The sequence below is a fragment of the Camelus bactrianus genome, chromosome 26 (genome assembly GCF_048773025.1).
Source record: "Camelus bactrianus isolate YW-2024 breed Bactrian camel chromosome 26, ASM4877302v1, whole genome shotgun sequence".
Classification (NCBI taxonomy): domain Eukaryota; kingdom Metazoa; phylum Chordata; class Mammalia; order Artiodactyla; family Camelidae; genus Camelus; species Camelus bactrianus.
The window spans coordinates 32,606,487-32,621,669 of record NC_133564.1 but is presented as its reverse complement, the minus strand read 5'-3'; the positions used below and the strand labels follow the sequence as shown (position 1 = coordinate 32,621,669).

Genomic DNA, 15,183 nt, shown 5'->3' with positions numbered 1-15,183 from the left:
ACAAAAACCAATTATGGAAAAGGAATAGGTAAATAGATAGATAGATAAATAGATAGATAGATAGATAGTTAGATAGATAGATAGATAAATTACTATGCTGGGCACCAGAAATTAACACAACATTGTAAATTGACTCTACCTCAATTAAAAAAAAAACTAATTGCATAATGTGAATGGGAAACAATATTAGGAAAAGGCAAAATGTCTTTAAATCTTTTGTTTCTTGAATTTTTTTAAAAAAATTCCTTTTTTTTTTTTTTTAAACTGTGCTGCCCCGTCTCCTACCCCAGCCGTGTATTTGGTTTTAGCCTCTATCTTGGCAATTTTCCAAAAGGTTTTGATGCAGAATATCAACTTGTGACTCAATGACGAAGCGCAAGCATTTTTTCTGATGGTGAGTGGATAGTTTAAATGTTCTCTTTTAAGAATGTGTTTTCTTTACAAAAATTTAAAATATATTCTTCCTGCCAGTTCAGGCCTGAGAGTTACCTGATTGCGTTATCTATTTGTACTAGGAAGAGAGTGAGTGAAAGTTACATGAAAAATTGGGTGGGGAGAGATTAGAGGAGTAATGTTCCCAAATTTACATATTTACTTTTAGAGGAGGGACTGGGGATTGAACCCAGGATCTCATGCATGCTAAGCATGCGCTCTACCACTTGAGCTATACCACCCTGCTATGTTGCTGAATTTAATTACATCTTTCTAATGAGGACAGGGCGGAGGGAATTTGTAAGTAATTTAAATAATTTGTCCAGCATCCCCCACATGGGTATGGGGCCAGAATCCAAATCTGGGTCTCTCTGACCCCAAAGCCCACATTTCTTCTTCTGCCTTTGCCTCTGGTGAGGTTGCTCTGTGACCCCTCGGTTCACAGAGTCCCCCATCCCCGACTCTGCAACTTAGCACCGGGGACGGAGTTTTGCGTGCTCTTGGAGGAACGAAGGGCTGATTCTGGGCTCATTCCAGAAGATGCCCAGTTCTTTACGTTGACAGGTGGTGGCTATAGAGAAGGATTGTTGGATAAGACAAAAGAAGCGAGATGACAGTTTTCTTGAAAGACTGTGGTATGTATCTGTTAGAAAGGATGAAGAAGGAAGCAGTTAAAGCCTGAGCAATAGAGTGTTGGTGCTTTGAAAAATAGCCAACTTGATTTGAGTTTTACCTTGTGCATCTAGACATGAGCTCTACCAATGAGCTATCCCCTCCCTGAGAAACTGATTTCAATTCCTTTGGATAAACACCCAGAAGTGAGATTGCTGGATCATATGGTAGTTCTATTTTTAATTTTTTTTTTGTGGGGGGACACCATTATACTGTTTTCCCAAGTGGCTGCACCAATTTACATTCCAAACAACAGCATACAAGAGTTCCCTTTTCTCCACATCCTCACCAACACTTATTATCTCTTGTCTTTTTATAAAAACCATCCTAATAGGTGTGAGGTGGTTTGATTTGCATTTCCCTGATGATTAGTGACGTTGACCCCTTTTCATAGACCCATTGGTCATCTGTATGTCTTCTTTGCAAAAAAATGTCTGTTTAGTCCTTTTCCCATTTGTCAATTGATATTTACTTATTTCTTTGTTATTGAGTTTTACATGTTCCTTACATTATTTTGGATATGAGCCCCTTATCAGATGTGTGGCTTGCAAATATTTTCTCCCATTCAGCAGGTTGCCTTATCATTTTGTTCCAGGTCTAACTCCTCTTAAACAAACACCAAAATGTGACCAGAAGGTCTAATCCATCAGAATCCTGACACTAAACTGATAGAACAAAGTAGAAAATGATTAAAAAAAAAAAAAAAACATTGGTGACAAGGATGTTTAAATAAATACAGAGCCCTCCGTTGGCCTCCTGTGTTGCCTACCTCCCTGTTACTCTCAGACAGTTAAGCTGAAGTCCCAGAGGGTGATCTGTAAACTCAAAAAGACAAGGCATCAGAAGTCAGGCAAAACCAGCTGAATTCTGTTCTCTGTGAGCCTCACTAACTGAGACAGAAAGGGGACTCGTATTTCAGAACGTTTCCTGGTAACAAGGTTAAGCCTGGATAAACCGGAGCACTCCGGGCATCAGAACCCACGGTTCCGGACCTGGCAGGCGCTGTCCCTACACTGGAGCTCAGTAAACGAGTGTCTATTCCCCTAAGGCTGGTGGTTGGGACTGAGCGACAGGAGGCTCCTCTAAGCTTCGCACAGTTTTCTGTCCCCCTTGGTCCTGCCTGCCTGGCATCCCTCCCACTTTTCCTCACTCACTGCTCCAGCCCGAGAAGAAATCTAGGGTGACAGACAACGTGGTGACTCATCTGACATCAGGATGAGTCCTCTTTATCTGCGCTTTTTGTCGGCCTCCATCTGATACTGGGAACGACCGTTTTAGCTGTGTGCGGGTTTTCATTTCATAGAAGACCCCCGGGCCGCAGTGGGACGCTGGTGATTTAAAGGTCTGGTGTGTGTGGCTGTCTGAGAGCTCTTTGTTTCCCACGATCCTGCGACTAGAAAGAGAAACCCTGGTGCATTTTCATCATGCGACCCCGCAAGGGTCAGGGATCCCTTTGCTTTGGGCTGTGTCTCTGGTGGTATGTACTCATACCTTTCTTTGAAGGTAGGTTTTATTTCTGCTTTGTCTTGTATTCCATTTTTAGCTACATATATTTACTCTCTTTTTTGTTTTACATTGAAGTATAGTCAGTTACATGGTGTCAATTTCTGATCTACTGCATAATGTCCCAGTCATGCACATATATACATATATTCATTTTCATATTCTTTTTCATTATAGGTTTCTACAAGATTTTGAATATAGTTCTTTGTGCTATGCAGAAGAAACTTGCTGTTTATCTATTTTACATATGCTAGTTAGTATTCAGACTCACAGTCATAGTAAACAAACATGGTTACGGGGGGCAAGGGTGTAGGAAGGGATAAATTGGGAATTTGAAATTTGCAAATACTTTCCTTTTCTAGTTGTGCTTGACTGAGCAGAGATGAGATATTCCAGGGGTAAATATGTAGAGTGCCTGCACAGGAACTCCTACTCTGACAACTGCTAATTAATCTACAAATGAATTTTTTAAAATTCATTTTTAGATTGGCTTAACATGTAAGATGCGATTTTGGGGGGTGGGGTAGTGGGAACAAAGAAACATCGTAAACCATATTTCCTTTTCTTTTCCCAGTGAAAACAGGCAATAAGAATAATGGTACAGTTTTTCTTTCCACCTCTGCTGTGATGTATTCAGCCTATTTATCTGTATTTAGCATCTTTCCAAAGCTGTGCTTTATTTGTTAGCAAATGCTATTTCTCAGTGTATGAACCCTGTCATTTTGTAGGTCTTTGTTTTGGGAAACCTGTCATATTACTATGCTGAAATGTGTCCTAAGAGTAAGAACATTCATTTTTGAAGTTAAGATTTAGTCACTACAGCTGCTCTGCTGGACAAAACCACATTTCCATGTACTGTTAAGTTTGCAAGGACTTGCTGGCTAAGACTCACAGAGGGTTTATCTGAAGTATCTCAAAGGAAAAGAAACATCTCTAAGGGGGAAACTGATGAATGGGAGGGTGTTTTAATTATCTGTTTTATGTAGAAATATTTCTATAATTATTAATTATGATGTCAGAGAATGATGTTTTACATTTAAAATTGTTCTTTCCTGCTGAAAGCTCAGTGTTTTTGTGTTTCCAAATGCATTTGTCAAACAGCATTTTTTATTTAGTAACATAACAGCTCTCCTTTCATTTGTTTTTGCCTAATGAGCAAAATATTTAATACTTTTTTCTTTTCAAGTTATAAATCCCTTTGAGAAATTTGTAGAATAATATTTCTGATATCAAATTTGAATTCTAAAAGGAAAAATATAGAGGAGGAGTATTAATGAAATGAATTAGGTTAAATGAATGCAAGTTGCATTTTTGGAAAAAGACAGATATACATTAAGCCATTGTCCAAAAATTAATGACTGAAAATGTTATTGTTTTTAAAAACATTTGTTTTTTAAATTGTATTTATTTATTATTTTTAAAAATTTTATTTATTTGGGGGAGGAGGAGGTAATTCGTTGTTTATTTATTTATTTATAATGGAGGGACTGGGGATTGAACCCAGGACCTTGTGCACACTAAGCATCGCTCTACCACTGAGCTACACCTCCCTTCCTTGAAAATGCTATTGTTTAAGAACCAATTTTGGATTAAAAAAATATTTTAAGTCAATTTTCCTTAGAAACCTTGGCCTCTCACACATCTCCAAGATAAATGAAGCTCAAAATTGACTTTAAAAAGGAGGCGGGCTTAACACGTTGATGAAATTACTCGTTTTTTCAGTTTGCGGAACGTTCCTGAGCTACATACCCTGTGGTTGTAGAAACAGAAGCCAGTTGGACCAGTGTTTTGATGAGAAAGGGCAGGACTTTTCTGTAGTTTCTGGGTCAGCAGGGCGGCGAGTTCTGTTCGGGTACCATCCCGAGCCTGTCTGTCCCTTCACATCAGGGCTGCCTTAGACTTCAGAAGTGCGCTCACCAACGTCGTTTTGTTTGCTGTCACACTAGTCCTGAGATGCAGGCATTGCTCCTCTCATCTCCGCGGCGAAGCTGAGCAGCGCAGGTGAAGTGGTCCTGCGGGGGATGCCGGCGGATGCAGTGCTGGCCCGGATGCCTCCCGCGGGATGGACGGCGCTGGAACGTCCCCCACCCTCTCTGCCGCTCTAACTCCTCCCTCTGCTCCGCCCCGCAGGCTGCGCAGGCTGTGCCTCCGAGGAGAGACTCTTTCACGAACTGTTTTCTCATTATAACCAGTTCATCAGGCCGGTGGAAAACGTTTCCGACCCCGTCACGGTGCATTTTGAAGTGGCCATCACGCAGCTGGCCGACGTGGTAAGCGCGGGGGTTCACCACGTGCGCCCGGAGGAGGCCCCACTCCGAGGCCGTACGAGCGAGTCCCACTGCACGTGGTCATTAAAGGGGTTTTAAAAGATGAAACAAACGGAAAATCCAGAGTGCTGGCCCTTCAAAGCCGGCCGGCTGGGAGGGAGACCCTTTCCCCAGCGATGCTGTAACCCTCACGTTAAGGCAATGTTTTTCTGGAAGTGCTTTCAGGACCAGTTTATGAAACAAAGAGGTGAAAGAGAAGTTGAAGGGAGGTTAGAAAGGGAGCTAACTTCACTGTGCACCTAGTATGCACCAGTGTCTACACTTGGTGGCTGCCATCTGCATTCTACAACTTTGCCGAGTGAAACAGTGGTGGGAAGATAGTGAGGCGTGTGATGTGAGGGCCACCATGTTTTCTCCAGTCTATGCTTCCCAGTGGACTGGGCTGGCTTGGTCCTCAAGCCCAGGCTGGAAGTGTGTATATGCAGGTAAATACTGATTTGAAAACCAAAAAACAAACAGGTGTTTCTCTCACCTGGATGGGCCCACTCATTCCTTTATTTAATAATTTAATCAACATTTATTGAGTGCCTATTCTGATGCCTCTGCCACCCTCTTCTCCCAAGTAGCTTAGCACTGGTTACTGGTCTCTTACCAGGCTGGGAACGAAACTTCCTATGGGTTGGGCTGTTAAGAATAGAGAACTGAACTGAGTTTCAGCTCAAGTCTGTGATACAGCATCACTTCAAATCCATGACTGATCCATCCTTTTATTATTCTGGAGATGGTGGGTGGGGACTGCTAAATACAGATTTTGATATTTGTGTTTGGCTCCTATCAGAGATTGAAGCACACACACACTCAGCTTAAATAAAACAGGTTTCTTTCTTTTTTTGGAGGGGGGGAATATTTATTAATTTATTTATAACTAGAGATACTAGGGGTTGAACCCAGGACCTTGTGCATGCTCAGCACATGCTGTACCACTGAGCTAAACCCTACCCACCATTTCTTTCTTATGTAATAGAAATGTAAAGGTTAACAGTCCAGGTTAAGACCACGTGGCTTCGTGGTAGTGGTTGCACCACCATGTTCAGTTGCCCAGGTTACGCACTGCACAACTCCTGAGGCTGTCAATCACCTGGGCTATGATGCTAAAAGCATAAACTATACGTAGTGACAGCAACCAAGGGTCCTTCTATCTTTCTATTTCACCATCCTTAGCATGTGGTTTCTTACCTCTGTGTTTCCTCACGCTGATTTTCATTTAAACATATTCACATTCTTGGCAAGAAGCAGGAGAAGAGAGAGGCACATGCCATACATCTGGGACTTCCTTAAAGAGTTTTCTTGGAAGTCCTCCTCAGAGCTTCTGCTTCCTGGCTCATCAACCACCTCTGGCTGCAAGGAGGCTTCAGAAATGTAGTTTTGTCATTGAAATTTTATTTATTGAAATGATTGCGGATTCACTGACCAGTTGTAAGAAATTACAGATCCCTTGGTTGCTTCCTTTGCCCCGTTTCCCCAGTGGCAATGACTAATGTGCCTTCAATTGTAAAATTTTCTCAAGAAAGCCATACATAAATGGAATCATACAGTGTGGAACCTTGTGGATTGGCTTTCCACTCAATGTAATTCTTTAGATTCATGCAAGTTGTTGATTGTATCAGTAGTTCATTTCTTCTTTTTTTTTTTCCAGTTTAATTGAGATATATTTGACACACACACTGTATAAGTAAAGTGTGCAGGATAGTGATTTGACTCACATACATCATTTCAGTTGTCAAACATATGATAAAGTTAAAGTTGTTCATAGTGTTTTCTGTCCTTTTGATGGCTGCAGGATCTGTAGTGATTGCTCCTATTTCATTCTTGATACTGGTGATTTGTGTCTTCTCTCTTTTTATTTTTGTCCATCTTGCTAAAGGTTGATCAGTTTTGTTGGTTTTTCCCTAATGAATCAGCTTTTTGCTTTATTGATGTTCTCTATTGTTTTCATTTTTAATTTTATTGATTTCTGATCTTACCTTTATTTTTACTTCTGTATGCTTACTTTGCATTTATTTTGTGATTCTCCCCCCTAATTTCTTGAGGTAGAAACTCCAGGCTGAGCTGAGGCTGATGCCTCAAGGGCTCAGAGCCTAAAGGGTGCTGGGTACCCTCTAGGGAGGTTTTCAGGGAGTGGGGAAGATGATGGCAGAAACAATGATACCCATCACCATCTGCAGTATCTCCGCTCCCTCCTACACTTCCCTCCTTTCTTTTATTTCATGGAGTCAGAAAACTTTCTGGGCTGCAGTGGTCAGAAAAGCTTCACAGAAGTGGAACTTAAATCAGATATGACAGACAGTCTTTAAACCACATTTCCTTTCAAAGTCAACAGGGTTAAGACCAGTGTGGAAATATCATATTTCTGGTTGTTTTCTATAAGTTGCCTTTTCAGTCTTTTTTGTTTTCCTCCATTAGCAACTACGACTCTTTTTAGTTGTCATTTTAGCTCTAAGAGTCACTTCTAGTAGTAAGTACATTTGAGGCTAAAAAGATTGTTTCGTCTTCCCAGGATGAAGTCAACCAGATCATGGAAACCAACCTGTGGCTACGTCACGTATGTGTCTGCGTCATGTGCTCTTGTCTTGGAACTGTGTTACTTGTGTGTCAGGTTAACGATGTCTAATGGATAAAATCCACTAGCATTCTTTCTAGAAGCTCCAACTTACGATAGAGCATTACCTATCTCCAAAGCCCAAAGTTCACCTCTGGTAACAGCTGGCTGGGAGCAAGCTTTGTGGGTGCAGAACCTAGCAACACAGTTCTCTCTGACCCTGTCCTTTCTGGTTTCTGCTCTCAAGTCTCCTGGTTATTTTGTTTGTTTGTTTGGTTTGTTTTGTTTCGTTTTTGCAGCGGGGGGAGGTAATTAGGTTTATTTATTTATCTGATTTTTCAGTGGAGTTACTGGGGATTGAACCCAGGACCTCATGTATGCTAAGCATGCACTCAACCACTGAGCTCTACCCTCCCCCTTTAAGTGTCTGGTTTTTACCTGTATCTCGTGGGTTAGATTCCCAGCATCTGGTTTTATCAGTCCTACCATCTCGTGCCTCCTTCCTGTCTTAATCTCGTATGCAGACTTTGTACCAAACTCATTATCATACATTTGAACTACCCTTTCAATATTAAAAACGCGTTGCCGCTCCAGGTTGAGCCTAGTCCAGGGAATACGGAAGCTGAGCCCGTAAACTTGGCCAGCGAATTAATAATCAATTCTTAGCTAATATCTATTAGATAATTCATATTTGCCAAAATCAGCTCAGCAATCCACCTCCTTGTTCCCCATGGATTTACTCACCCAATTTTTGATAGAAACCGATGTACCCTTTAAATAAGAACTTTTTGAAAAAACTGCTGAACTGACATAGAATTAACACTGGAAGTAAGTTAAGGATTTTTTTTTTAAGTTTTTAAAAAAAAATTTTTTTAAATCTATATTTATATATATTTTTCTAACTTTTTTTTAGTGGGGAGGTAATTAGATTTATTTATTTATATATTTTTGTTTTTATTTAAAAAATTTTTAAAATATGTATGTTTACTGAAGTATAGTCAGTTTACAATGTTGTGTCAATTTCTGGTGTGTAGAACAATGCTTCAGTCATACATGAATATACGTATATTCGTTTTCATATTCTTTTTCACCATAAGTTACTCTGAGATATTGACTATAGTTCCCTGTGCTATCCAGTATATATTTTTTACTTTTTTAATGGAGGTTACTGGGGATTGAACCCAGGACCTCATGCATGTTAAGCACGTGCTCTACCCCTGAGCTATATACCACCCCCCAAGTTAAGTATTTTTTTAACTGACTCCTCTTCCCTTTAGATCTGGAATGATTATAGACTGCGCTGGGACCCAGTGGAATACGATGGTATTGAGACGCTGCGTGTTCCTGCAGATAAGATCTGGAAACCTGACATAGTTCTCTACAACAAGTAGGGGCATCTGACAGCCAGTCTCTTTCCAAAGTTGCCTCTGGTACAGGCTGAGCCAAAGCACAGGGGCGTCACTCACGGTGTCTGATTTACTTTGCAGTGCTGTTGGCGACTTCCAAGTCGAAGGCAAGACAAAAGCTCTTCTGAAACACGATGGCATGATAACCTGGACTCCACCAGCCATTTTTAAGAGTTCCTGTCCAATGGACATCACTTTTTTCCCTTTTGATCATCAAAATTGTTCCCTGAAATTTGGTTCCTGGACATATGACAAAGCTGAAATTGATCTCTTGATCATTGGCTCTAAAGTGGACATGAATGATTTCTGGGAGAACAGTGAATGGGAGATTGTTGATGCTTCTGGCTACAAGCATGACATAAAATACAACTGCTGTGAGGAGATATACACAGACATAACCTATTCTTTTTACATCAGAAGATTGCCGATGTTTTACACCATCAATCTGATCATCCCCTGTCTCTTTATTTCATTCCTAACTGTGTTGGTCTTTTACCTTCCTTCCGACTGTGGTGAAAAGGTGACGCTTTGCATTTCCGTCCTGCTTTCTCTGACTGTGTTTTTACTGGTGATCACGGAAACCATCCCGTCCACGTCCCTCGTGATTCCCCTGGTGGGCGAGTACCTGCTGTTCACCATGGTCTTTGTCACCCTGTCCATCGTGGTGACGGTGTTCGTGTTGAACATACACTACCGCACTCCCACCACCCACACCATGCCCACATGGGTGAAGACCGTCTTCCTGCGGCTGTTACCCCAGATCCTGATGATGAAGAGGCCTCTGGGCAAGATGAGGGAGACAAGATCTGACAAAAACCCCAAAAGCCTCTCTAGGAGGCCCGCCAAAGTCAAGCTTGATCATCGCAGGGAGCCCAGACTTCTTGAAGAATGCAGCCACTGTCATCATTCAAGTGAGCTTGCTGCCCCCAAGAGAAGGTTAAGGCATCAGCCTTCACGATGGGTGACCGAAAGTTCTGAGCACTCGCCGGAGGTCGAAGACGTGTTTAACAGTGTTCAGTTCATAGCAGAAAACATGAAGAACCGAAATGAAACCAAGGAGGTAAATGCATGTCTCCTGTAGCCTGTCCACCCGCAGCAGAGCTGGGGGCCTGTATAGACATGGCGGATCTTCAGTGTGAGTTCTGACTGCAGGACGTTCGGGGGGGTGGTACCCTACGATCCGGCTCTGTGGGCATGCAGTTGTGGGCAAACTGCCCTTGCGGGGGCGGGGCAAATCTCCACCTCCAGAAACGTTAATGCAAGTGAAATCTGGTTAAAACAGATGCTCAGGGCAGCCTTGGCTGATTAGACTGAGAGCCCCTGCATCAGGAAGGATGCAAGAGGGAAAAAGCCGGCCGAGGGGCCAGAGGAACGCCTGCAGAACCCCTCATGGGCTGGGAGCTGGGAGCTGGGAAGAAGGCGAGTGAGCCTCCCGCAGCTCCAGTCCCACTTACTCTCCAGGACAGGGATGTACGTGCTGATTGAATGCGCCTCTGGGATAGTTTTAGCATCCACACATTCTGCCCCAGCTGCCCAGAGTCTAACCATAGCAGCTCAGACCTCCTCAGCCTCCAAAGAGAGAGCTCAAGAAATTGATGTCGATTTTCCACACTGGGCGGATGACTAGCTGGGGGCCTCTGATTGCTCATGCCGGGGGTCTGGGTCTGACCTGCCTGCAGCTGCCGGCATCCTTATCTCCTAGTGACAGGACACTGCAGACCTGAAGTCCGCCTGCTGGTGCCAGGAAGACACTGTGACTGCATGTCACACGGGTAGGGGTTGGGGTGCATCAGGGACAGGTGAGCCCAGAACTCCCCTCTGTGGTGACACCTTCGTCAAACCTAGGGGACAGTGGTTGCTGACTTAATCACCCCCGGGTCGGGCTCTTGGAGGTCAGGAACAGGAAGGAGATGGGAAATGCAGTGAACTGTCCCCGACCAGCGTGACCCCAAGGTCTAGAGGGCTGCCCTTTCCTGATGAGAGGAGGGGTCCAGCAGGAACATCCCACACCCCCTGCCTCGAGCCCATTTCCTGAACTCGCCAAGGGGTCAGAATGTCCCATGGTGCCCATGACAAGAGTGGAGCTATCTCAGCACCTTTTTGGGGGTGTTCCTTGCAGTCAGATGATGTCCCCTGTGCCCCCCGGAAACCTGCTTACTCTTCTGCTCGCTGCCCGAGGACACGGGGCGTGGGTACCCACCCTCTTCAGGCAAACAGAACTTCTCTGTGTGCTACAGAGACACGGGTTAATCAGAAAAAGATCAATATTTGCTTGGAAAAGTGCCAGGAAATCGTCCGTGAAAAGGAAGCAGCTTCTTTTATGAAATAGGGCTCATCTCCCACGGCTTCGATTTTTTTTTTTAAGTTGCATGTCTTTCTGTTTGTCTTCCAGGTAGAGGATGACTGGAAATACGTGGCCATGGTGGTGGACAGGGTGTTCCTGTGGGTGTTTATAATTGTCTGCGTGTTTGGAACCGCGGGGCTGTTTCTACAGCCGCTGCTGGGGAACACAGGAAGTTCGTAAGGATGGATTTTCCCTTTATCCTCAGAAATGTACAGACCCTGTTTGTTTTGTCGTCCCCACCACAAGGAAAGGGATGGAAGCTCCCCACCAAGTTCCCATCGAGATGGAAAAAGAGGACTTTATTGCCAATGAGGAGCCCAAATGCCCTCCTTTGGGGGCACAGAGGAGTCCTTTAAGATGTTTTATGACACTGGAGCCCAGAGCTGGCAGCTCCTAACAGGGTTCTCTTGTCTGCACACATTGGCTTCCGGGGACACGACGATTCAATGGCACCGCAAACCATGGAATCAGCATCAAGCCTCGCGAAGCCTGGGCTCTGTTGTTCCTCCAGTTGACATGCTTCTCAGAATAATGACACCTGCCAACGTGACACTCTGGACCTTGGACTTGCTGATGTTTGCACCCCTTGTGAACTAGTGCATGCTTGCTGCCTTGTGCATGTCTCTGTGAAGTAGGGCACACATTTCAGCCTGATCGGATACATTAATTGGTCAAAAGTAGTAACAGGTCATCGGTCCATCCAGCAGGCTGTATTTAATTAGCATCCATCAGGCAAGAGACTTGAGCGGTGACCGACACTGTGCTGGACCTGCCAACGGTAGCAGAAATAGGTTCCGTCCACGCATGTGCAGCTTTTTTAGGAGAAAACCATAAACAAAGTGATCTCCAGGACTGGGTACCAGGTGGGGAATGTAACCGGAGCGATGGAAATAGAGCGTGATGTGGTGTGGCAGGACGGACCTGAAGCAGCCTTTGCTGCGGGTCCCAAAGGTGTCTCTTCTCATCCACGGCGTCCATTTGTTCTTTGTAGCTGAGACTGAAAAGTGTTTCTTCTCTAACACATTGTCATCTCATACCTTTTGAAGCCATTCTTTTCCCCTGGGGGAGAGCCTTGGGAATCCTGTCTCACTCCACTCTAATTTATTATCTTTTTATTTTTGTACACAATTTTTACAATAATTTGAAGATGTATTTTATTTTTTTAAAAGTTACTTATTTATTTTAATGGAGGTGCTGGGGACTGAACCTCAGGACCTCAGGCATGCTAAGCACGTGCGCTACCACTGAGCTGTACCCTCCCCGCCCCAAGCAGAGGTCTTGAATTTGAGTTACTCTGTTCTAAAATATTTTTACTCCTCATGTCTGTGACTTAGTATCTCTATATTTTCTGTCTTTTTAGAGGATGGGCTGTTTCTTGATACATTTTTTTTCTAATAATCCAAATTAATATTTAATGTCATTGTTTGCAGTTTTTTAAACATTTTTATTAATTTATAATCATTTTACAATGTTGTATCTGTTTGCAGTTTTAATTATGGTAAATACACATAACCAAATTGATCATCTGATCCTTTTTAGGTGTAATACCACAGTCCAGTGGTATTAACTACGTTCACATTGTTGTGTAAACATCACCACCATCCATCCCCATAACTCTTTTCATCTTGCAAAACTGAAACTCTGCACCCATTGAGCCATAACTCCCCCACCTCCCTCTCCCCCAGGCCCTGGCCACCACCCTTCTATTTTGGTTCTTTAAATCTGATTACTTTAGGGATGTCATGTAAGTGGAATCCTACAGTACTTTTCTTGTTGTATCTAGCTTATTTCAGTAAGCATACTGTCTTCAAGGTTCATCCATGTTGTAGCATGTGTCAGCATTTCCTTCCTTTTTAAGGCTGTATAATATTCCACTGTATGTATGGACCATATTTTGTTTATCTACTTACTCATCAGTGGTTATTGGGTCGGGTTGCTTCCACCTTTTGCTTATTGTGAATAATGCTGCTATGAACATGGGTGTGCAAATACCTCTTTGAGTCATGGCTTTCAATTCCTTTGTTTATATACCCAGAAGTGAAATTGCTGGGTCATATGGTCATTCTATTATTAATTTTTTTTTTGAGGAATCATCATACTGTTTTCCATAGTGGCTGCACCATTTTACGATCCCATCTGCAGTGCACGAGCGTTCTAATTTCTCCACATCCTCCTTGTCAGGCGGCAAGTACCCCCGAAGGCCAGCAAGCCCTGTACTCGCCCAGCTTCAAGACAGAAGAAAGAGACATCAGTGATTTGATAGGCAGCTGGGGCCGGGGGCAAGTACATAGGCATTTACTGAGCAGGCTCTATGATTACGAGGGAAGGTCAGGAGGATGAGGATGAAGCAGGGACTGGTCGAGCAGGGGATGCGCAAAGAACAAGAGAACAGCCATCTTGGGTGGCCTGACGGGCCACTTGTTATTTTGTAGCTGTCCTAATGCGTGTAAGGTAATACCTTCATGGTTTTGGTTTGCATTTCCCTAAAGTGATGTTGAGTGTTATCTTCATGTACTCATTGTCCATTTGTGTATCTTCTTGGGAGAAATGTATATGCAAGTCCTCTGCCCTTTTTAAGAAATGGTTATTTGGGGTTTTCTTGTTGCTGAGTTGTAGGAATTCTACATACGCTGGATGTTAACCCCGCATCACATATGAAAATAAGACTGTTAAGCATTGCAAAGCGGGAAGATGGGAAGAAAGTGCTCCCAGCCAGGGGCAAAGAAACCTGATCCTGACTTCTTAACATATTCCTTTAGATGTGAACATACTCAGCCTTCCCAGCCCAGCTTTCCAGAAGTTTCTCAGTCATCCTCAGGGGCCGTGGGGCAAATCTTGGACCGATGAGTTAAAAAACAAACAAACAAACAAAAAACTAGCAACATGCACTTAAAAAGAAAGAAAATAAGCGTTTGAATGAAAGAGGAATCACAGCATGGAGGTGTCTGTGTATTGGAACCATGGAACCAATGACTTTGAGGGGTGGAATGCAACTCGCAGATTATTTAGCTCAGGTCTTTGGTTTGTTTGTTTTCAATCTCAGGAGGTAGAGTGGCTTGCCTGTGATCACGTAGCCAACAAATTCAACTCTGGAACCTTCATCTCCTGACTTAAATGAGGGGGAAATAGCTCAATGGTAGAGTGCATGCCTAGCACGCACGAGGTCCTGGGTTCAATCCCCAGTCCCTCCATTAAAAAATTAATAAGTAAAAATAAATAAACCTAATTACCTTCCCCCCTACAAAAAAAAAGAAAAAGACAGTAAATCAACTGGAGTGGCCCCTCTTCTTCCCTCCCGGCCCCACGTCCTCCCCAAAGGCCAGGGGAGAGCACCTTTCACCATCAGTAATCAGAAAAGAAAGCTTTGAAACGTAAGCCAGCTTAGAGAGAGGAGGCAGGAAATGCTGTCTTGTTTTAGGAGGGTCAGGACCATTAGGAGTGTCAAAGTTTATTCTAACCCAGGGCAGGGGCTCCAGATGAGTTTTGTGGGATGTATAGGAGTCTTCAGAATGAGATGAGTCGTTGCTGAGTTGAGTAGCAGACATTTTGGGGAATACGAGTCATGGGCAGATGGAAGCATCCTCGGGGTTCTGCTCCCTAACTGACTGGTCTGTTCATGCTCCCTTGGCTGAGGCAGCAGGTGGGCGGAGATGACCTCTGACCTCCGACCTCTGACTTTAGTGATGCTGAAGTGTAAGGGGAGCTCAGCACACAGGGTCTCTGGGAGCCAAGTCGAGCAGTCTGCTCGCAGAGAGGCTGATTTGCCCTGCTGAGCTCTAGTCCCTGGTCCTCCTGTGGAATGATGTGGAATGTGGACCTGGGTGTTCGATCTGCTGGTTTTTCAAGTTATGTGGATAATCCAGCATTTATATAAGATCTCCTAGTTTTAAAGTGTGGCAACTAAACTAAGAAGGAAAAATAAAGTTCTTGTGTTAGCCAGACCAAACCTGCGTGCGGGGC

At 43.5% G+C, this 15,183-nt stretch overlaps 1 protein-coding gene across 1 annotated transcript; it reads left to right on the top strand.

Annotated features, from left to right (window-relative positions):
• The first annotated feature begins 1,712 nt into the window (after positions 1–1,712).
• Positions 1,713–15,154, top strand: CHRNA6 (cholinergic receptor nicotinic alpha 6 subunit). The gene is made up of 6 exons (XM_010957816.3): positions 1,713–2,607; positions 4,738–4,877; positions 7,432–7,476; positions 8,751–8,860; positions 8,961–9,939; positions 11,272–15,154. The coding sequence occupies exons 1-6, from the start codon at positions 2,529–2,531 to the stop codon at positions 11,401–11,403; spliced, it is 1,485 nt and encodes a 494-aa protein (XP_010956118.1). The 5' UTR covers positions 1,713–2,528; the 3' UTR covers positions 11,404–15,154.
• The last annotated feature ends 29 nt before the right edge of the window (positions 15,155–15,183 follow it).

Excerpts from the sequence above, each read along its gene's own strand:
- CHRNA6 (XM_010957816.3), top strand. The coding sequence starts at position 2,529 with ATGCGACCCCGCAAGGGTCAGGGATCCCTTTGCTTTGGGCTGTGTCTC. Across the intron at positions 4,878-7,431 it reads TCACGCAGCTGGCCGACGTG|GATGAAGTCAACCAGATCAT; the intron begins GTAAGCGCGGGG and ends TCGTCTTCCCAG. Across the intron at positions 9,940-11,271 it reads ACCGAAATGAAACCAAGGAG|GTAGAGGATGACTGGAAATA; the intron begins GTAAATGCATGT and ends TTTGTCTTCCAG.